At 49.3% G+C, this 21,299-nt stretch overlaps 5 protein-coding genes across 5 annotated transcripts in view; 3 read left to right on the top strand and 2 right to left on the bottom strand.

Moving 5' to 3' along the window:
- The window catches only part of ETH_00008265 (uncharacterized protein), a gene marked incomplete at both ends in the record, with an annotated part of 3,861 nt that extends 2,548 nt beyond the window's left edge, over positions 1–1,313 (bottom strand). Inside the window, one exon of the mRNA XM_013378646.1 lies at positions 42–1,313. Within this exon, the coding sequence (XP_013234100.1) occupies positions 42–1,313 (1,272 nt within the window). The remainder of the gene's footprint in view (positions 1–41) is intronic.
- A 1,120-nt stretch (positions 1,314–2,433) lies between these two features.
- ETH_00008260 (ATP-dependent RNA helicase, putative) lies at positions 2,434–6,491 on the top strand (the record flags this gene model as incomplete). Its single annotated transcript, XM_013378645.1, has 9 exons — positions 2,434–2,719; positions 2,795–2,962; positions 3,150–3,433; positions 3,544–3,741; positions 3,930–4,187; positions 4,311–4,364; positions 4,581–4,865; positions 5,739–5,934; positions 6,451–6,491. The coding sequence occupies 9 exons, from the start codon at positions 2,434–2,436 to the stop codon at positions 6,489–6,491; spliced, it is 1,770 nt and encodes a 589-aa protein (XP_013234099.1).
- Positions 6,492–7,090: 599 nt separating this feature from the next.
- Positions 7,091–11,050, bottom strand: ETH_00008255 (uncharacterized protein; the record flags this gene model as incomplete). Its single annotated transcript, XM_013378644.1, has 7 exons — positions 7,091–7,493; positions 7,892–8,096; positions 8,702–8,867; positions 9,274–9,436; positions 9,944–10,161; positions 10,607–10,693; positions 10,889–11,050. 7 exons carry the CDS (start codon positions 11,048–11,050, stop codon positions 7,091–7,093), a joined length of 1,404 nt encoding a protein of 467 aa, XP_013234098.1.
- Positions 11,051–14,950: 3,900 nt separating this feature from the next.
- ETH_00008250 (uncharacterized protein) lies at positions 14,951–16,350 on the top strand (the record flags this gene model as incomplete). The annotated part of the gene is made up of 2 exons (XM_013378643.1): positions 14,951–15,133; positions 16,018–16,350. The coding sequence occupies 2 exons, from the start codon at positions 14,951–14,953 to the stop codon at positions 16,348–16,350; spliced, it is 516 nt and encodes a 171-aa protein (XP_013234097.1).
- Positions 16,351–18,914: 2,564 nt separating this feature from the next.
- Positions 18,915–20,839, top strand: ETH_00008245 (elongation of very long chain fatty acids 4 protein, putative; the record flags this gene model as incomplete). The annotated part of the gene is made up of 4 exons (XM_013378642.1): positions 18,915–19,307; positions 19,675–19,802; positions 19,991–20,155; positions 20,524–20,839. 4 exons carry the CDS (start codon positions 18,915–18,917, stop codon positions 20,837–20,839), a joined length of 1,002 nt encoding a protein of 333 aa, XP_013234096.1.
- Between the last annotated feature and the right edge of the window lie 460 nt (positions 20,840–21,299).

Here is a 21,299-nt window from a genome sequence, read left to right as displayed (position 1 = left end):
CCCGCGGGGGGCCCCCCGGGGGCCCCCGACAAAGAGGGTACTGACGGGGGACCCGGGGGGCCCCCGTTGTCCAGGGGCCCCTGCGCAGCACGCAGGCGAGAGGAACGCGTCTTGGGAAGCTCCGCCGCGACCGCCGAAGAGCTGCTGCTGCTGCTGCTGCTGCTGCTGCTGCTCGCCACCGACGACCGCCGCGCGCCCTCCGCCGCTGCTGCTGCTGCTGCGGGACCCGGCGCAGCAGGGTACTGCAGCGCGAGGCCCCCAGGGGGGCCCCCAGGGGCCCCCTGAGACCGCCGGAAGCTGCTGCTCTTCTTGCCCTTCGGGTCTCCTCGGGGGCCCCAATCGGGTACTGAAACTAGCCGCCAGGGGCCCCCCGGGGGGGCCCCCAAAGACAGAAAATAATTTTCAATTTGGGACTTTTCAAAACCCGACAAATAAAGCTCCCCAGACGCGCAGCCCCACCCGTGCACTGCAGACGACAAGGAGGGCAAACCCGCTGCTGCTGCTGCTGCTGCTGCTGCTGGAGCTGCTGCTGGCGCTGCTGTTGATGGCGAGGGCGATGGTCCCGCAGGGTCTGCTGCTGCCGCCGGTGCTGCTCCTGAGAGGGAAGCTGCTGCAGGTGCTGCTGCTGCTGCTGCTGCAGGGTCTGCTGTCGCGCCAGGCGCTGCTGCTGCTGCTGCTGTTGACGGCGGTAGAAGTGATGCTGACTGAGATGCAGCAGCTACAGAGTCGGAACCAGCAGAAGCAGCAGGCGCTGCTGTTGCTGCGCCTTGCTCCAGTGGTGCCCCTGCTGCTGCAGGTGCTGCTGCTGCAGGTACTGCTGCTGCAGGTGCCGCTGCTACTGCTTCCGGCAATGCTGCAGCTTCTGCTGCGGGCAAAGCACCTTGTGCCGCTGCCGCCTCCAAAGCTGTTGCTGTTGCCTCTGGTGCTGCTACTGCTGCTGCCTCCGGCGCTGCTGCTGCTGCTGCCTCCGGTGCTGCCGCTGCTGCTGCCTCTGGTGCTGCTGCTGCTGCCTCTGCTGCTGCTGCTGCTGCTGCCTCTGCTGCTGCTGCTGCTGCCTCCGGTGCTGCTGCTGCTGGCTCTGCTGCAGTGGAGGAAACTGCTGCTAGCGGCGGCGTAGAAGCAGCAGTTCCTTCAGTTCCCTGTGTGGTGCTGCCATTTAGAGTGGCAGCCCCTGCATGTGGCTGCGCCGCTGCTGCTGCTGCTGCTGCTTGCTGCTTTTGGTCTGCTGCTTCAGCAGCAACCGCTGGAACGCTGTTAGGGACACTCGCCTCTCCTGGGGGGCCCCCCGAGGGGGCCCCCGTGCTGGGTGCCATGGGGCAGCTGCCAGGGGCCCCCTGGCGGCCCCTGCTGCTGCTGCAGCGCGCCTCGAGGCCAGGGGCCCCCGCAGCTGCTTCTGAATTGGAGCTGCAGCGCGGCAGCAAAAAGCAAACGAGGCTTGCTTTGCTGCTTCGCAGCAGCAGCAGAGGCGAAAAGCCTGCAGGGAAAAGGGGGGCCCCTAGGCGTTGTTGGCTGCAGGCGGGAGATCAGCGGAAGAGGAGCCGCAGCAGCTGCAGCCGCAGCAGCAGCAGCAGCAGCAAAGCAACAACAATTTCTCTCGACAGATACAAAAAAATGAAGGCAAAAGAGGCAACTTATTTGACGCGCCAATGCGCGCCTGCTGCTTGCGACGTGCAGCCCCAGCTCGCCCGCATGCATGCGCTGAGTTGAATTTGAATGTTCAGTGCAGGTGCTGAGCGGGGCTGGTGGAAAGGCCGGAAAAATGCAGTTCTTCAGGATTTAAATGGGCCATTAAGGGTGGAATTTTGCTTTTAAATGTGCCTACCGTTTAATTTGCCGGTTTCGACGGAGATATCCGGGAGGATCGGTGAGTTTCCGCGGAGCCCGGAAGCCAGGGGCCCCTTGCGCCGGCGAGGCTTGTGGGGCGCCGGCGGTATTCAGTGCTTTGCTGCGATTATTTAAATTCAATTTGTCTTTTAAACTGAAACATTCTTCAAAGTGACGCGGCTGAGTGGCTTCGCAGCTGCGGGAGCCGCGCTGAGCAGCTGCCGATACACCCCAGCAGCAGGCGCTGCGCCTTAGTGTGCCTTCCGCTGCACTCCTTCTTCTTTCAGTTGGCGAAATTCCTGGAAATTTTGGCTTTAGACATTTAATTTTGAACATTATTATTGTTTTGTTTTCCGTTGGGGCCCCTACTTCGCCTTTTCCGCGCTTCCTTCCCTGCAGATCGCGAGTTCTTGAATTCCGATTTCCAGTTCTGCACAAGCCGACTCGAGTTTGGCCTCCGCGGCCAGAGCCAGCTGTTCGTCGGCTCCCGGAAGTTGATGGCGTTATTTTCAACTTTTGCAAAACTAGAAAGCTTCAGCTGGAGAAGGAGTTCCCTTTGTTTGCTTCTCACCAGCAGCCGCAGCAGCAGCAGCAGTTTCTGAATTCAAGATGAAGGGGTCTAAAGACAAAGCTCGGAAGCGGCTTCGCAGCGAACCCGAAAATGCAGAAATTGCCGCAAAAAAGAAACGCAAAGAGCCCGCCCCCAGCCCGCAAGCAGAAGACGACTCTGCTGCCAGCAACTCCGCCGACGAGAAGCCGCAGCAGCAGCAGCAGCAGCAGCAGGAGGCGGAAGCAGCCCCAGCAGCAGCTGCTGCTGACGGGAGCTCAGCAGCAGCAGCAGCAGCTCCTGCTGCTGCTGCAGAGCCCTCCTCTTCGGACTCGAACGCGCCTGCAGGTAACTGCGCGGTGGTGTATGTAATGCGGGAGTTGGGGTGTACGTACACCTGAGGTTGCATGCATGCGTTTGCAGGTCCTTCGGGAGGATTTTTTTCAGAAGTTTTATTTGAAAGTTTGGACATTTGCGAGCCAGTGAAGAAAGCCCTCAAAGAAATGAAAATGGAAAGACTCACAGAAATTCAGGCCAAGTCCATTCCCAGGCTCCTCGAGGGCAAAGATGTCCTCGGCGCAGCCAAAACAGGTGCTGCTGCTGCTGCTGCACTAACTGCTGCTGCTGCTTCTGCTGCAGTAACTGCAGCTGCTGCTGGGTTGCCTGCCGCTGCGTCGTTTGCCTTCCCTTTGCGGAATCCTGCCTGAACCTCACTCCTCCTCCTGGGCTGCCGCCGCCGCCCCTGCTGCTGCTGCTGCTGCTGCTGCTGCTGCTGCAGGGTCGGGGAAGACCCTGGCGTTTCTGGTTCCTGCGCTGGAGCTGCTGTACCAGGTGAAGTTCCTGCCGCGGAACGGAACTGGAGTTTTGGTGATATCGCCAACTCGAGAATTGTCTTTGCAGATTTTCGAAGTGGCAGCAGAAGTGGCGAAGTTTTTGCCGCAGACGCTGGGGCTGGTGATCGGCGGGGCCAACCGCCGCAGCGAAGTCGAGAAACTCAACAGAGGAATTAATGTTCTGGTGGCCACTCCGGGGCGGCTGCTGGACCACTTGCAAAACACGCGGGTGAGGGCTTTTTTCCGGTGTACGTACACCCCAAATGCTGCACGTACACCCCAAGTGCGCGCCCCACGCCCGCTGAGGCTTCAGCTGTACGTACACCTGCGCTGCCGCAGGGCTTCGTCTACAAGAACCTCCTCTCGCTCGTGATCGACGAGGCCGACAGAATCCTCGAAATCGGATTCGAAGAGGAAATGAACGCCATTTTGAATCTTCTTCCCAAAACAAGACAAACTTGTTTGTTTTCCGCCACGCAAACGGCCAAAGTCGCGGACTTGGCGCGGCTTTCCCTCAAGAAACCCGTCCTCGTGCAAGTCCGTGCAAGAACTGGAAACCCCCGCGAAACTCCTTTCTTTTCGAAACTTCAAACGCAATTTGCATTTCATTTGCTAAATTAGCACTCTAGAAAGAAACGGGAAGCCAAAGATGGCTCTTTTGTGGCAGCTTTCAACCTTTTCGGCGCCGCGCGCCGCGCACTGTCTGCGGTGTATGTACACCTCAGGTGCAGAACTCCGTCGCCACAGTGTCCGGACTGCAGCAGGGATTTATAGTGTGTCCTGCAGAACAGCGCTTTTTGCTGCTGTTTACATTTTTGAAAAAGAATCGGGACAAGAAAGTAATGGTTTTCTTCAGCAGCTGCATGTCTGTGCGCTTCCATGATGAACTCTTCAACTACATCGACCTTCCCACCACTTGCATCCACGGAAAAAAGAAACAAGCCGCCAGAATGTCCACTTATTACGAATTCTGCGAAGCAGAGGTGAATTGAATCTTCTGTTGCTTCCGGTTGCTGCGGGCCGCGGAAGCTGCGGCTCCTGGGGTGTACGTACACCCCAGCGCCTCCACCGCAGCAGCACTTCCGCCTTTTGCGCGTTTGCTGCAGAAGGGAATTTTGCTCTGCACCGACGTCGCGGCCAGAGGCCTCGACATCCCCAAAGTGCGCCAACAGGCAGCAGCACGGCTAGGGTTTAGGGTTTAGGGTTTAGGGTTTGGGGTTTGGGGTTTGGGGCTGCAGCGCGGCAGATGGGGCCTCGCGTGGTCGCACGAGCCCCGGAGTGTTTCGCGGCTCAGCGCGCGTCTTGCAGCGCGGAGCGCGCAGGGTCCAGGGTTTAGGGTTTAGGGTTTAGGGTTTGGGGTTTGGCGACTGGCGCAGGTGGACTGGATCGTGCAAGTGGACCCGCCGGACGACCCGCGGGAGTACATACACCGCGTGGGCCGCACGGCGCGGGGCGCGGGCGGGCGGGGCAAAGCATTAATGTTTTTGATGCCGGAAGAGTTGGGTTTTTTGCGTTATTTGAAAAAGGCGGGAGTTCCTCTAAATGAGTATTCTTTTCCAGCTTCCAAGCTCGCCAATGTCCAGACACAGCTCGAAAGGCTCATTGAAAAAAACTACTATCTCCACAAGTCCTCCAGAGACGCCTACAGGTCCTACTTGCACGTAAGTCCCGGGCTTGCGAGGGTTTGCGAGGGTTTCGGGAGCCTTCTTAGGGTTTGCGAGGGTTTACGAGGGTTTGGGGGGGGTTATTGGAGTTTGGGAGAGTTTGGGGGGGCTTGTGAGGGTTTACGAGGGTTTGCGGAGGTTTTTTAGGGTTTATTAGGGTTTGGGAGTGTTTGTGAGGTTTTGGGGAGGCTTGTGAAGGTTTATGAGGGCTTGGGGAGGTTCGTGAGGACTTACGAGGGTTTATGAGGGCTTGTGAGGGTTTGTAGGGTTTACCAGGGTTTACTGGGCTTCATGAGGGTTTAGGAGGGTTTGGAAGGGCTTGTCAGCGTTTACGAGGGTTTATTTGGGATATTAGGGTTTAGAAAGAGCAGCAAGTCTAATTCGTAATTATATTTAATTCATTTCAGTATAATTCAATTTAATTCAATCAAATTCAATTTACTTCAATTTACTTCAGTTTGAAATAATTCCATTTTAGTGGCAGGTCTGCGGGGGTCCCGCTATTGCTGCTGTTGCTGCTGCTGCTGCTGCTTCTTTCTGCATGCGTGTTTTTGCTGCTGTTTATTTTAACAGAGTTACTGGGTCCTCCCACTTCCGCAAAAAAACAAATGAAAAATAATGAACTTGCAAATAAACAAAAGATAAAGAGATAAAGAAATAAATAAATTAAAAAGGAATTGGTGAATTGAACAAGTTGATTCGAAACTGCAGCTTTTGTTTATGAAATCTGGAGCCAAAGAGTGGCATTTGAAGGCAAAAAAGCAGCGAAAACATGAATTAAAGCAAACAAATAAATTGATCAATCGAAAACAATAAAAGGTCGAAATAAATCAATTAAATTGTTTTTGCTGCTGCTGCGCCGCAACGCAGGCCTACGCCTCCCACGGCCTCAAAGACATCTTCAATGTCTACAACTTGGACTTGCAGCGAGTGGCTCGCGCTTTTGGCTTTTCTGTGCCTCCAAAAGTGGATTTAAACTTAAAAGCAAAGGGAAGAACAGCAGCAGACAAAAAGAAAAGTAAATGTAACGCCAGCGGCCACAAATTCTCCGCCGCCAACCCGTACGGTGAGCTGCCTGTACACCCCACGCTGTACGTACACCCCACGCTGTACGTACACCCCACGGTGCCGCTCGGGTCGGAAGGCGATCTTTTCCGCCGATTTTGTTCCTTTTTAGACTCAAAAGGCTCCAAATGCAATTATAAATGCAGTTGTAAATGCATTACACAAATAAATTGGCGAATAGACGCGCAAACGTCTGCCTGATTTGCATGCATGCAAATTGGCCACTGAGCCTTTTCAAGTGTATGTACAGCACAGAAGGTTTCTCTGGGCCTGCAGCCGTCTCCAAATGCCCATTTCAATTTCTCGCATGCATTTCCCCTTTTGAATTTGTCCATCATTCAAGTTTTCGGTGCATGCATGCTTGCATATCTGGATGCATGCAAGCACAGTTGCATGCAAGCATAGCGTGCGAATGTGCACGCCTGCATGCGCAGTTGCATGCATGCGCAGTTGCATGCATGCATGCATGCATGCATGCATGGAGAGTTGCGAGTGGGCGTTGCTGCGCTGTGTGCAGGCGTGAGGGCCCCTGGAGACAAGCGTCAGTTTTGTCACTAGACTGCTTTTGCATGCATGCAGTTTGCGTTTTAGTTTCGACTTCCTTTGGGCCTAACTGCTCCATTTGCAGCCCGCCCAAACCAGTTCAAAGCCCCGCCCCACAGACAAGCCCCAGCTGCATGCAGCCGTGCATGCATGCAGCGGACCACTGGCACGTGACCACTGGTCCGCTGGACCTTTCTGCAGGCATTAATGCATGCATGCATGCATGCATGCATGCATGGTCTTTCTGCATGCATGCATGCATGCTTGCATGCATGCATGCTTGCATGCATGCTTGCATGCATGCGTGCATGCATGCGTTTTTCACCTTGCGCGAACCCTGCGGAGCTGAGCAATGTACTTTTCGGCGTTGTTCAGTTTTTCCAACTCGGCCAGTTTTCTCTCCTGCGAACCAGCTCCGCAACTCGAGGGTTTAGGGTTTAGGGTTTAGGGTTTGGCGGGGCTTAAGGCTAAGGGTGTACCTACGCCTCAGACAGAGCCTCAAACCCTGCTCTAGGGTTTGGCGTCCGAGGGTTTAGGGTTTAGAGATATAGGGCTTTACTTTTCGGTGCTCGGGGCCCTCGATCTAGGAATTGCGGGAGCCAAGGGTTTAGGGTTTAGGGTTTAGGGTTTGGTGGACTTGCCCTGGCCCTTTCGATGGCTCTTTTGTTTTCTTCTTCGGCCCTTCGGAGTTCTTCTGCTTCTTGCAACTGGGTCTTTTTGATTTTTTCGATTTGCAAGTATCTTTCTTGGATTTGTTTTTTCAATTCTTGCATGTGCTGCATGCGTTTTTGTTTTGCTGCTTGCTGTTTGGCTAGCTCAGCCAGCGCTAGCTGCTGCTGCGCTGCAGCAACTCTTTCGTACTCTTGCTTTTCGCTCACTGCAGCAGCAGCAAGCTGCAGCAGCTTCTGCTGCTGCTGCTGCTGCCGCACAGCAGCAAGAGCTTCGTTCATCTCCCGCTGCTTTGCTGCTGCTGCTTCTTCCTTCGCCCTCTCCGCCCTCTCCCGCTCCGCCATCGCCCTTCACTCCAAACCCTAAACCCTAAACCCTAAACCCTAGGCGGCTGGGGAGGCAGCAAAGTGTTTTCTTTGGGAGCGAAGCAGCTAGTTGAAAGCCAAGAAGCAAAAGTGTTTTGAGCTATCATTAGAATTAAAAATTAAAAATATGAAATGAAAGAATAAAAGAAAAGAATAAAAGAATGAGAGAGTAAAAGAAAGAATAATAGAACAAAAGGAAGAATAGAAGCGTAAAAGAAATAATGCAAAATAAAAGAAAAAAGCAAAAAAGAATAAAAGAACGAAAGAATAAGGGAAAGGATACAAGGATAAAAGAAAGAACAAAATAGAGAATAAAAGAAGACAAGTAGTAAAAGAAAAAATGAAAAAGAAAAATAAAATTTGAATTTATTGAAAACTGACCTTCGGGCGCGCAGAGCGTCGAGTTTGGCGAGTTGGTCGATTTGTTGGTCTCGTTTATCGCAAATGAATTTATAACTTTTTAATTTTGCATTTTCGATTTCTTTTTTTTTTTCTTCAAGTTCCTTTTCTCTGCGGATCTTCTCCTGCTGGTAAGCCACAATCTTGGCTTCTTCCAGCAGCTCCAGAGCCTCTCTTTCTTTTTTTTCTGGATCCAAAAATAAACTAAAATTAAAAAGAATAAAAGAGAATATTTAGAAATTCAAAAAATTCAAAAAAATAAATGTGAAAGAACTCTGAACCCCCGCTCGCCGCGCCGCCGCTCAGGTGTACATACACCTCGCGCGCCTGCCGGCACAATTTTGCAAGTTTCAAAGATCACTCTTATTTCATTTTCTTTTTATTCTTTTTTGCTGCTGCTGCTTTTCGAAGAGAATAAAAGTGGAGATATTGTCAGGAAGGAAACAAGAAATGTTGTGCTTTTACATTTCATTGTTTGCACTTTAATTTCAATTAATTTCATTTAATGCCAATTAATTCATTCACTTTCAAATAATTCATTTAAATACAATAAATTTATTTAATTACAATTAATTCATTTAAATACAACTAATTCCATTTGGTTATATTTAATTGCACTCAATTGCAACTAATTCCATCCAATTGCAACTAATTCATTTAATCGCAACTAATTCAACTACATTAAATTAAGTTAAATTAAATTAATTAAATTTAATCAACTAAATTTGATGGATTAAATTGAATTAATCAAATTAAATTAAATGAATTAAAGGAAATAAATTGGTTTTTGACCTTGAAGTAGAATTTGGTTTCTGGCGTTGACTTCAAGTCGAAGTTGTTTGGCGTTTTCGGCTTTTTGTTTTTTTGCAATTTCTTCTTGAAGTTTCAAAACTTCCATTTGCTCCAAAATCATTTCTCTTTCTTTCTCCCGCTGCGCAAGCTCCAGCTCCCGCTTCAGCTGCAGCAGCAGCAGCAGCAGCAGCAGGAGTGGAAGCAGCGGCGGCAGCAGAAGAAGCAGCGACAGCAGCAGGAGTGGAACCAGCAGCAGCACAAGCAAAAGGAGAAGCAGAAGCAGCAACATCAGCTTGCGGCAGCACCATATTAGATTGAATGGCAGCAAAAGCTGCGGAGCAGCAGCTGCTGCTGCTGCTGCTGTGAAGGAGCAGCAGCTGCTGCTGCTGCTCCTTTTGAATACACTGAATATCAAGAGCAGAGAAGAAGACTACGACCCTGAGCACGTAATGCGTGCTGCTACCTTGCTGCTGCTGCCGCTGCTGCTGCTGCTGTGTCTGCTGCTAACTTCCTGCTGCTGCTGCTGCTGCTGCTGCTGAATTTTCTTGCGTTCAAAGTGGAGTAAGGCGCACCCTTCTTTCTGCAATTTGCTGCTTAATCATTTCTTCCTGCATTCTCATTTTTGCAAGTTTTTCTTTTTCACTTTCTTGTGCTGCTTTTATCTGCAGCAGTCTTTCATTCTCTAGCGACTCCTCCAGCTCCTGCTGCAGCCGCTGCCGCTCTGCTGCTGCCTCTCTGCGACCAGTAGCAGCAGCAGCAGCAGCAGCAGCAGTAGCGGCGAAAAAAAGCTGCCATTCTTTTTCCTTTTCTGCCATTTCTAGCTGCTCCTCTTATTACAATTATGCTTAAGCGCAGCAGCACCAATAGTGGCACTGCTGCAGCAAAATATTATAAATAATTAAAACGCATGCGGAGCTGCAGCAGCAGAAATGCGGAAAGGGGCGGTTTTGCATGCGCAGCTGAAAAGGCAGAAGACGCTAGAGGGCAAGGAAAGGCAAAACCACGCATTAGGGTTTAGAGTTTAGGGTTTAGGGTTTAGACTGCAGTGTTTAGGGTTTAGGGTTTAGCGGCTAATGATCAAAGAAAGTGCTTCAACATGCAGCATTCCAGTGGCTTCAGACCTACGCTTTCGGGCTTAGCCCGTAGCTCCAGGCTTAGGGTTTAGGGTTTAGGGTTTAGGGTTTGTGTTGTTCTTGCCTCTTGAGTTGAATTTGCTTGTTTCGAATGGAGTCGACTTTGCACTTGAGGACGATGTTGGTCATGGCTCGGACTTCTTCTCTGTTTTCGTCCTCAGCCTCTTGCGCCTTCTTCAAAATGGAATTTGAAAACAATTCGTTTTCTCTGTCTTCGAAAATGTCCTTTCGGTCTTTTTCGCTGTCGATCCGCATCAGCCGCGTCCGCAGTTCCTGCAGATCGTCCCGACGCCGCAGCGGAAGTGTTGCGTTTTTGGCCTTCTCGCGCTTCAATTTGTGCAATATATACGAATTAAATGTAAAAATAAAGCAATTTAAATTCGAAAATGCAGCGAATGAACTCATAAATGCGAAAAGAAGATTCAAAACGCGCGGAAAGTTGAATTTCACGAAATTCAGATTCGCCGCTTTCTGTTTTTTTTTTTGGAAAATGCATTTATATTTGCTCAAATAACCGACAAAATGTGCATGCAAATACTTTTGTGAAACTCTTTTGCAGCTTTCCGGGAATTATTTTTCCGAATCTTCGCAAAGAGGATCGGGCAGTTGGTGTGCGTGGCTGGGGTGTACGTACAGCCCAGCGCGACGCACCCGCGTTTGCAAGTTCACAAAAGTTTCGGCATTTGTGTTGCAAATGATTTAAAAAGAGAAATAAAAGACTTTGCCTCGATATTTTTCATTTTAACACTCAATTTCAAATTCATTTGCTCACCGCCGCCTTTGCTTTTCTTTCCTCGAAGTCCTCTTCCGCCACTGGCGGGCGGAGGGAAAACTTGGTGTGGTCTAAAGCCTTGAGTTTCTGCCGAAACAAAAAAAATGTTTATTGAATTCAATTTTTCAAATTTCTTTTCGTTTTAATTTATTTTTTTATGTTTCTGGACTTAAATTACTTTATCCCTCAACTCCCCCATTCCAGCACACGCTGCAAATGGCTGCAGATCTGTCCAAACTGGGAGTTCCGAAAATATTTTTTTGTGTTTTTACTTTTATTTACTTCTATTTCGGAGATGTCCTCGAGAGTGAGGCGTGAGGAGTGTCTGCGGGAGCTGCTGGAGTCGTTGCAGTTGAAGAAACTTCCAATTCGAAGTGGAAGATCTTTTCCGGTAATGTACAAATTGCTGTCTACGAGGGGAAACGAACTTGACCCGAAAAGCATTTCTTCAGCTGCAGACACTGGAGAAATTCTGCGGTAGCGAAAGCTCAGCGCCGGGCGGCTTGCGGGCGCCTAGGGGCAGCAGAAGTGCAGCAAAAAGGCAGCAAAAAGCGGCTCTTTTTGCTGCATCAAAAGCTAAATACCCTTTTAAAATTAAATCAAATTTAATTTTAAGTTTAGAGATGCTTGAAGAAGCAAAAAGCGGCAAAAATGAGCCAGATTCGACCAACTTCAGATTCCCCTGCTGCGCCCCTGCTGCTGCTCTGGCTGCTGCAGCAAGTGGCAGCTGAAAGAAGAAATTGACTCATTAACAGCATTTCAAGTTTTGGTAATTCTTGGAAAAGTATTGAAGAGCTTTTTCCATTTTTCGTTCAGCTTTCGCTTCTTTGAGTCTTTCCAGGAGCTTGGAGATGTTCTTTTTGGATCTTTTCCCCTTTTTTGCTTTTAAACCGTTTAAAATGGTCAAAAAAACCATTTAAAATGATTAAAGATAATTTAAAATGATTTGAAATGATTTAAAATGTTGAAAATGATAAAAATTGTCTTACCATTCTCAGTAGCTGCAGTTCAAGAAGATCCGCTCGCGCAGCCGTGAGGCGCCACTGGGTTTTGCTGCAGCCGCTGGGGCCATTAAGAAGTTAAATTTGAATTTAATTTTGTGAAATGAAAAAAGAAACATTAATGAACATTCTTTGGAGTGTATAGGCACTCCGTGAAGGGAGTTGACCTTGGGACTGAAGAGGCTCGAGATGCATGCGCCCCGAGGGGAGGCGAAGCGCTGAAACAGAGAAATAAAACCTTTCATTTGAACAGATCTGATGAAATATATATATATTTATTTATTTATTTATTTAAATTTATTTAAAACTCCATCAAAGCCCCATTTCCGGCTCTTTCGGGCCGCGGCGTTCCTCAGGTGACCTTCACCGCAGCTACGGTGTCTAGACACCCCAGCAGCCACGCAGCCTTCTTCGCTCCAACTTTTGCAAAAAGATTCTTTTCAGCTAAATAAAATAAATAAAATAAATAAGATAATTTGAATTAAATTAAATTCATCATTTTAATCTCAAGGAAGATCAGGAGGGGTTCCGGCATTTAGGTTTGAAAGAGTTGCCGGAGTTTCTTTTTTCTTCTTCCCTCAAACCCAACGATTTGTCTATTATTTATTAATTTTAGTTTTTAAATATTTAGAAATTGGAAGTGAATTCAATTATAAGTTGAAAAAATGGGAGAAAATTCAAACCACTGCGGTTTCAGCAGCTAGATCCACTGCAGGCTCACCGTAGAGGCTCGAGGGTTTAGGGTCTAGGGTTTGGGGTTTAGGGTTTAGGGCTCAGGGTTTAGGGTTTGGGGTTTAGGGTTTGAGGCATAGCACTTTCGTTTAGAATCGAAGTCAAACCCTAAAGATTTGGAAGCTGCTGAAAGGAGAATAAAAACAGCAGCAAAAAGACAACAGATGAATTTGCATGTGCAGGGTTTTACTATTTAAGTACTTAAATGAATAGATACAAAAATAAATAAATGATAAAAAAATATATAAGTAAATAATTACAATGAAAACATGCATATATGCACCTAGAAATATATATAAATGCCGCATAAATAGCAAAAAAGGGTCTAAATTCGTTAAATGGTGTTTAATTAAAGATTTTATTCTTTTAAATTCCAACTCCAAAGAAATGGCTTTACTCCGGGTGTACGTACACTCCACGTTTTTGCTTCGTGTTCTTTAATTTAAATTCAAATTGAAGTTTTTAAAGTTTATTAGAGCAGTTTTTCTCTCCTTTTTTAACTAAGCAGCATTAAATGTAATTTCAAATTGTGTTTTTGCTTTTCTAACCTAAACAAATTCTATTTTTTGAAAAGTTCTTCTGCTGCTCCTCTTGCTTGTGGCGCAATGTTGAAACATTTGTCTTCTTTTAACTCTTTTTCTGTTTCCACTGTATATCAAATCAATGTTTTATTTCTTTTATTTAATTGCAATTTTGATTAAAATGTTTTATTTCTTTTGTTTAATCACAACTTTTGACTAAATCCTTTTTTCGTTTTTATTTCTGTTGCTGCCTTCCTCCAGCTCTATCCTCGTGAGTTTGTTTTATTTTCCCTTCCGAGTTTTATCTTATCCAACAACTTAAGTAATCGATTAACTAACTAATTTACCTATTTGTTATTATTTATTTATTTGTTTATTATTTATTTATATACTTATTATATTATTTATTTATTTATTTATTCATTTGTATTTTAGTATTCTCTCTGTGATTTTTTTTAAGTCGCAAGGGCGCCCGCTAGCTTTTGCTGCTGATTTTGAAATCAAGTATTTCTTTTTGAAAATTAATTTGTGGATTAATTTATTTATTTAATTTAAATAAATCAAAAGAAATTGATTTGCCAACTAGTTCGATCATTCAATTTAAACAATCAGTTAACCAATTAATTCATTTACCTATTTGCAACAAACTAACTGGCTGGTTTATATATTTATTTGTTTAGCTTAATAAAGTACATGAAAATTAATTCATTTATTTAATTTGGACAAATTAATAAAACAATGAATTCACTTATTTAAGTTGAATGAATTAGCTAAGCAATTAATTCATTTGTTTGATTTAAACAAAATAACGAAACAATCGATCCACGGAAATAATTATTTAATTATTCTCTTTTTGTTTTTTCAGCATCAACGGCAGCAGCAGCAGCAACAACAACAGTATCAACAGCAGCAGCAACAGCAGCAGCAGGAGCAAATGAACATTTTGGAGGATTATTTTTGTTGAATTTCTAATTCAAATTATACTATTTAATTCAATTGCTGCACTTTATCATTTGCTGATGTGCTGCTGCTGCTTCGTTACGCTTTATCTTCTGTTGCAGTGAAGCAAAAGAGTTTTAATTCAATTAAATCATTTTAATTTATTTTAAATCCTTTTAATTTATTTTAATTCTGACGTTTCTTCTGCCTAAGTACTGCTAAATTGGCATTTAAAATAGATTCTGTTTTATTTGATTTTATTTAAAAACAAATTCTGTCTTATTTGAATTTGTTTCCTCTCGCTGTTTTTCTATGCTGGCTAGACACTGCAGCATCGTCAGCATTAACATATGAGTGTCCGTTTAGGAATGTCTGCGGAAATAAATGCGAAAAAAAGAATATTTTCGATTTAAATATACTTTAATTATCTAATTTTGCATTTTTTGTTTCTAATAATGCATTTTACGTGTATATGTCCACTAATACCATGCGCATGCGTGAGAGGGAGTTCTTGAAGCAGATACAGATCTGCGAAAGTCGGCGAGAAAACGGAGAAACAGCGATGGAATTTCGGGAAAAACTGGAAATGCAATCAAATAAACAAAAAATAAAACAAATAGAGATGAAATAATAGACAAAGTGAAAACCCTGAAACCAACGAAGGCTGGGCTGTCTGTACACCGCAGAGTCTCGACGCCTGCGGCGGCCGCTGTTGCATGCGACGGCGGCGAGTGGAAAAGAAGAGAAAAAGAGTTTATTTTGGATTAAATTGGAATTTGAATTCTTTATTTGTTTATTATTTCTCTTTAAAGTCCAAAACTTCCGCTTTCCAGCTTCCTCGCCCCCGGAGTCCGCGAAGAGCTCCGCGCGCAGCCGCCGACTGTTCAAGTGTGCACTTCTCCCGCACCTGATATTCAAATTGGATTTCATTTCTTTCGAATTTCCTTTTATTTAATTCAAGCATTTATATTTTCCGAGACATCCCCCGTTTTTCGGTGCGCTTTCCTGGGTGGGGCGCCCGGGGCGGCTTGGCGTCTGCGTCGGGTGGTTTGCAGCTGAGAGCGCGTTTTTTTCGCGGAAAGCGCGCGTTTGCGCCCCCCAAACCCTAAACCCTAAACCCTAAACCCTAAACCCTCGTTTTGGCGCTGGAAATGGTGCTTTTTGCCCCCGCAAAGCTGAAATATTCGGATGTTTCCCCCCACTCCCTCAGAGCCGTCAGCCTCGAACACGGCCCCCAGTACAGCGCCATCTACTGGGAAACTGGCCACCGCTCTTGGCTTCCCTTTTGGGCCGCAGCCACTCAGAAGTTCACCTGGAAACTCATCGACGACCAGGTTTGCTGCTGCTGCTGCTGCTGCTGCTGCTGCTGCTGTGCTGCTGCTGATGATGGTGGTGATGGTGGTGATGGTGATGGTGATGATGGTGATGCAGCGGTGCTGCTGCTGCAGTGGTGCTGCTGCAGTGGTGCTCATGCGATGGTGCTGCTGCAGTGGTGCTCATGCGATGGTGCTGCTGCAGTGCTGCTGCTGCTGCTGCTACAATGCTGCTGCTGCTGCTGCTGCTGCTGCTGCCGATGCTGCTGATTGGGGGGATGGTGGTGCTGGTTGTGGTCATGGGGATGGTGGGGATTGGGGTGATGATTGTGCTGAGGCTGCTGCTGCTGCTGCTGCTGAGGATGATAATGATGCTGCTGCTGAGGATGCTGCTGCTGCTGCTGCTGATGATTCTGATGCTGCTGCTGACGATGATGATACTGCTTCTGATGATGGTGCTTTTGATGCCGCTGCTGCTGCTAAGAGTGGCTCTGCTGCTGCTGCTAGGGAGTGGCTTTCCTGCTGCTGCTGCTGCTAGAGATTGACTTTGCTGCTGTTGCTGCTGCTGCTGCTGCTGTTGGCTACATCGGGGCACAATGTATATTAGTGTTCTTTTATTTCTTTTTTACTTTAAAATAATTATATTTTTAATATTTTAAATGAAATTTAGTTTAGGCTTTTGCTGCTTCTTTTTGTGAGTTGCTGCCTTTCATGCAATTCTACGCAATCTTGGTGCAACTTTGTCCTGCTGCTGCTGCTGCTGCTGCTGCTGCCCCATCCTTTGTGTTTGTGCTGCTGCTCCCGCAGCTGCTGTTGCTGCTGCTGCTGTTCCCGCTGCTGCTGCGTCCCCATCGGCGCGTTTTTTTCTGCGTCTGCGTGTGCTGCTGCTGCTGCTGCTGCTGCAGCTGCGGGGGCTGCTGCGCATGACTCTGGCCGTGAGTCGGGAGCCTTTTGTGTTTTATTCTTCTCCAAGAAGTTATTTTAGAAATTATTTTGGAGACCCAGATGTCCACTTGGTGTCTCCTTTAGCAGCAAAGTTTCGCTTCAGCTTCAACGCAGCAGGAGTGGAGGCTTTCGAGGACCTGGACGAGCTGCTGCAGCAGCAGCTGCTGCAGCAGCAGCAGTGCAGCAGCAGCAGCAGCGCAGCAGCAGCAAGCCACTTCTTTGCTAGTGAAAAAGATAAAACTGATGCCATTGATGCTATCCGAAAAAGCGCGAAAATCGCAGAACAGCCCTGAAACTCATGTACGTGCACCTGCTGCTGCTGCTGCTGCTGCTGCTGCTCTTGCTGCTGCGGGTGGTTTGGCTGCCGCTCTGCAGCTGTTTTTAGTGCTGTTGCTGATGCTGTTTCCGCTGCTGCTGCTGCTGCTGCTGCTGCTGTCTTTATTGTTTTTGCTGCTGCTTTTGCTGCTGCTGCTGCTGTCGTTGTTGCTGCTGCTGTTTTCATTGCTGCTGCTGCTGCTGTAGGTTTCCCGTGGGAGTTTGTTAATCCATTTGTTGATTTGCTGCAGCACTTTTGGATTTCTTTTTTTGTTCCATTAAATCTCTTTTAATGCATTTTTGAAATTCTTGATTTTTGCTTCCTCAAGATGTCTTTTGCTGCTCGCAGCTGCAGCAGCAGCAAAACAAAACGGAGCTGCTGCTTCCTGACTCTGCGGCGACTGGAAAAAGTTAAGAGAAAGCCCACAGAGTAGTCTTTGCTGTTGCTGCTGCTGTTGCTGCTGCTGCTGCTGCTGCAGTGGACGCTGCAGCGGAAGAATGGGCAGCAGCAGCGACGCGGCGACGCGTCTGCTGCTGCCGCAGCAGTGCAGCAGCTGCAGAAGCAATCCCGTGCTGCTGCAGCAAGCCCGCGCTGCAGCAGCAAGCCCACGCTGCAGCAGCAAGCCCGTGCTGCAGCAGCACGCCGTGCTGCAGCAGCAGCAGCAACTGCCGCAGCAGCAACTTGGCGCCGCAGCAGCAGCAGCGGGGCACTTTGTTAGTTATCTGGGGTGTATGTACACCTGCAGGCTGCTTTATTTCTTTTTCTCCTTTCTAGAACTGCAGCAGCAGTTCGCAGCAAAGCCCATTTGCGGGTTTTCTAAACCCCCAGAAAACCCCAAACCCTAAACCCTAAACCCTAAACTCTAGGCAGTTCTGGAGCGCGTTTAGGGTGTACAGACAGCCAAAGGGCCAAAACTATACAGCATCTTAACTCCCTAAACCCCCGAGGGTTTAGGGTTTAGGGTTTAGGGTTTGCGTGCCGGAAGCACTTTCGCTTCAAGTGGCTTTTTGTTGAATTCAAAAAAGTTGCAAAAGCAGCAGAGGCTCTCGGAAGGGCTTGAGGGGGCCTTGCAGCAGCAGCTGCTGCTGCAGCAGCAGCTGCTGCAGCAGCTGCTGCAGCTGGACAGCAGTAGGCTGTTAAGGCTTTGCCCATGCCTCCACAGAAGCAGCTTCTGCAGTTGCGAGTGCTGCTGCGGCTGCTGCCGCAGCTGCTGCTGGAGCTGTTGCTGCAGCAGCTGCTGCTGCTGCCGTTTTGTGGGGCTGTAGCGTCTGCGTGGCTGCGGCGGCCAGAAATTCAATTCCGCTTCAAAATTTTGAATTAGCTGCAACAAAAGGCATTCAATACATTGGAGTTTTGCAGCCACTTTAGTTGCTGCTGCTGCTGCAGCATGACGCTCTCTGCTGCGCTGCAGGGCTGCACGTTGGGTCGGGTGGGGTTGGGCTTTGGTGGTGTTTAAAAAGAGCTAAATGCTTTTTAAAAAGTGGGAATTAATGAAAAGGAATCGAAAAGTGTTTTTGAAATATTTGAAATGGAGAAGATTAGTGGCGATTTGCGAAACTCGGCAAGTTGAACATGCAGCGGCGGTGTCGGCGGAGGGGGGGGGGGGGGGGGGGGGGGGGTTCGGAGGCGCAAAAATAAATTGGAAAGAAGAATAAAAAAAAGAAATTAATTAATTTGAATTAAAAATTGAAAACAAAGAGAAATCTAGGCTTGTCTCGTTGCCTTTTGAGCGGGGAGGAGCAGCAGCAGCAGCCGGCGGGTCTGCGCGGCTGCTGCGTTTGGTGCTGCGGCTTCGAAAGACAAAAGCAAATTAAAAATAAAAGAGTTTAATTTAAAAAATAAAAGATCTGGATAGAAGGAAGAAGAGGCGTGGAGCCTGCTGCTGCTGCTGCTGCTGGCAGGTGGAGCCGCAGCAGCAGCAGCAGCCGCCGACGCTGTTGCCTGGTGCGCTGCTGCTGCATGAGTGGTTGTGTTGCTGCTGCTGCTGCTGCTGCTGCTGTTTGTGCCCTTTGTTTTGTGTCTGCTTGCTGGACTTCCGTAGTTTTTTCTTTAACATTTGCTGGCGGCGTTAAGGGTCGTTGGGGCTTGTTTTCAAGCTGTATAGGCGAGAGCAGCAGCAAATTGGCTGTTCGAAGCAGCAGCAGCAGCTGTGTAGCAGCAGCAGCAGCAGCAGCAAGCGCGCAGCCACGGGCGGGTACCCGTCTTGTCTTGTCCGTTTGTCGGCCGGTGTGCTGCTAAGATTTAGAATTAGCTGGAGTTGCATTTTCCCTTTCCTTTTTGCCTCTATCGCGCGGCCCCAAGAGCAGCAGCAGCAGCAGCAGCAGCAGCAGGGGAGGCTGAACTGTTTTGGCGGTCGTTGCTGCTTTTCTCGCGGGAGTCGGAGCGCGAAACCCGCAAGCGCTGCTGCCGCTGCTGCTGGCCCGCTGCTGCTGCTGCTGCCGGCGCTGCTGCTGCGCTGCCGCCGCCGCCGCTGGTGCCGCGACCGCTGCTGCTGCGCTGCTGCTGCTGCCGCCGCTGCTGCTGCTGCTGCGAGGCGGCACGATGGCGAGTACGGACGGGTGGGCGCGGCTGCTGGCCCCCGAGGCCCCCTGGCTGCAGTCTGCTGCTGCAGTGCTGGGGCCCCTGAAAAGCTCTTTGGTGCACTTCAGTCCTTCTTCGATTTCTTTTTTTCGAAAAGTAGACGCAGCGGCAGAAGCAGTGCTTTCCTTTTACGCGCCGGAGCTGCCCCCGGGCGCGCGCCAGAACAGCGGGCTGCCCATGATGGACGGCAAGGACATGGCGCTCGTCATTGGCCTTTATTTGCTGCTCGTTGGACTCAGTCTTCTCGCCTTTAGAGGATCTGCTTCGCATGCAGTTCTCCAGAGAAAAGAAAAGAGTCTTTTGGAGAAGATCGGGCCCGTCTTCGTCTGCCAGGCCGTCTACAACGCAGCCCAGGTAAAACTTGAACAGCCCCCGATCCGCCCCCGATCCGCCTCCTTTTGCTTCCATTTTTTCCCAATTCCCTTTTATTTTGCATTTCGAACCTTTCTAGTCCGCCGGCTTTCCGAATTCCCTCCGCTTTCCGCCCCGAAACGGAGCCGCGGCTCCCCGGCTCGGGTGTATGCGCACCTCGCCCCCGCCCGGGTGTACGTACACCGCGCGCCTGACGCCTCCCGGACGCGCTGGAGACCCTTTTGCGCCGCGTTCTTTGCGGCATGAATTAAATGCCGCTTTGGGGGGGAAAGAAAGGCATTTCCGCGCGGAAACGCGGGGTTTGAGGTGTACAGACACCCGAAACGGTGCTTCTGGGGTGTACGTACAGGTGCTGCTGTGCAGTTTTCTGGTCCTCCGCGTCTTCGACGTTTGGCACACTGAGAATTATTCTTTTGTTTGCAACCGGTTTAACGTCCCCAACACCCGCATGGCCGAGGTCACCTGGTTCTTCTACATGTAACCCAAACCCTAAACCCTAAACCCTAGCTGCCCGCCCCCCTGCCCCTCCCCCGCGCGTCCCCGAAGCCCCGGAAGCCCCTGGGGAGTCGCAGGAAGGCCCGGAAGGGCCCAGGAGGGCCTAGAGGGCTGCGAGGGGCTGCGAGGGTTTAGGGTTTAGGGTTTAGGGTTTAGGGTTTGCGCGCCAGGCTGAAGTACCTCGACCTGCTGGACACTGTGTTCATGATAGTGCGGGGCAACTGGCGGCAAGTTTCTTTTCTTCATGTTTACCACCACAGTTCTGTCATTTACATTTCCTGGGTCAACGCCAGCGTCGGATTCGACGGCGAGATCTACTACGTCGTCGCCCTCAAGTATCTGCTGCTGCTGCTGCTGCTGCTGCTGCTGGCGTTGTTTTTGCTGCTGTCGTTGTTGCGGTGCTGGAGGTGTGGCGGGACTTAGCGCTGCTGCTGTGGCTGCTGCAGCAGCACCCCACCTGCCGCTGCAGCAGCAGCGCCCCACCTGCTGCTGCTGGTGCAGCAACAGCCCATCTGCTGCTGCAGCAAGACCCCACCTGCTGCTGCTGCAGCAGCGCCCACGGCACCTGCTGCTGCAGCAAGACCCCACCTGCTGCTGCTGCAGCAGCACCCACGGCACCTGCTGCTGCAGCGCGCCTCCTGCTGCTGCTGCAGCAAGGCCCCATCCGCTGCTGCTGCTGCTGCTGCTGCTGCTGTTTGCGCAGCGGGCTGGTGCACGTGGTGATGTACGCGTACTACTTGCTGGCGAGCTTGAACTGCGGGGTGGCGCGGCTGGTGAAGCAGTTTGTGACGCAGCTGCAAATGCTGCAGTTCTTGTCGATGAGTTTGCATGCAGCTTACCACGTTTATTTCCACCAGAGTTGCAAGTACCCTTTCCGAGTCACAGTGGGTTACTTCTTCTACGTTTTGAGTCTTTTTCTGCTTTTCCACAACTTCAGCAAGAAGACCTACGGCCGCAGCAGCAGCAGCAGCAGCAGCAGCAGCAGCGGCGGCGGCAGGGGCAAGGTCAAGGCGTTGTGACCGCTGCAGCTGCTGCTGCTGCTGCTGCGCTGCTCTCTTCTCCGGCGCTTTTTGCTGCGCAGCTTGCGGGCGTTCCGGCCCCCAACCTGCGCCCCATCGGCCTGCTCCGTGCTGCTGCTGCTGCGCTGCTGCTGCGCTGCTGCTGCTGCTGCTGCTGCTCCAGCTGCTGCGGCCGGCAGCCACACACTCGCCTGCTGCCGCCCACGGCGCATTTATTTCAACTAACTGCTCGCTTGAATCTGGGGGGGGAGCGCTGCACTAACCATTCCATTTAATCATTTCATTTATTATTTCGGGTTTCCATCAAATTATTAATTCGTTTATTAATTAATTTAATTATGAATTAACTAATTAATTAGTTCAACTTGATTCATATTTTCAAAAGTGATTGGGATTCCGCTTTCCAGTTTAGTGCTGGGCGGTGGCCAATCTGCCAGAATTAAAGCACCCTAAGTTTAGT

This window comes from Eimeria tenella, genomic scaffold, assembly GCF_000499545.2.
Source record: "Eimeria tenella Houghton genomic scaffold, Eth_scaff93, whole genome shotgun sequence".
NCBI classification, from domain to species: Eukaryota; Apicomplexa; class Conoidasida; order Eucoccidiorida; family Eimeriidae; genus Eimeria; species Eimeria tenella.
Note: the sequence above shows the minus strand (reverse complement) of the source record. Positions and strands in the feature narration are given on the sequence as shown.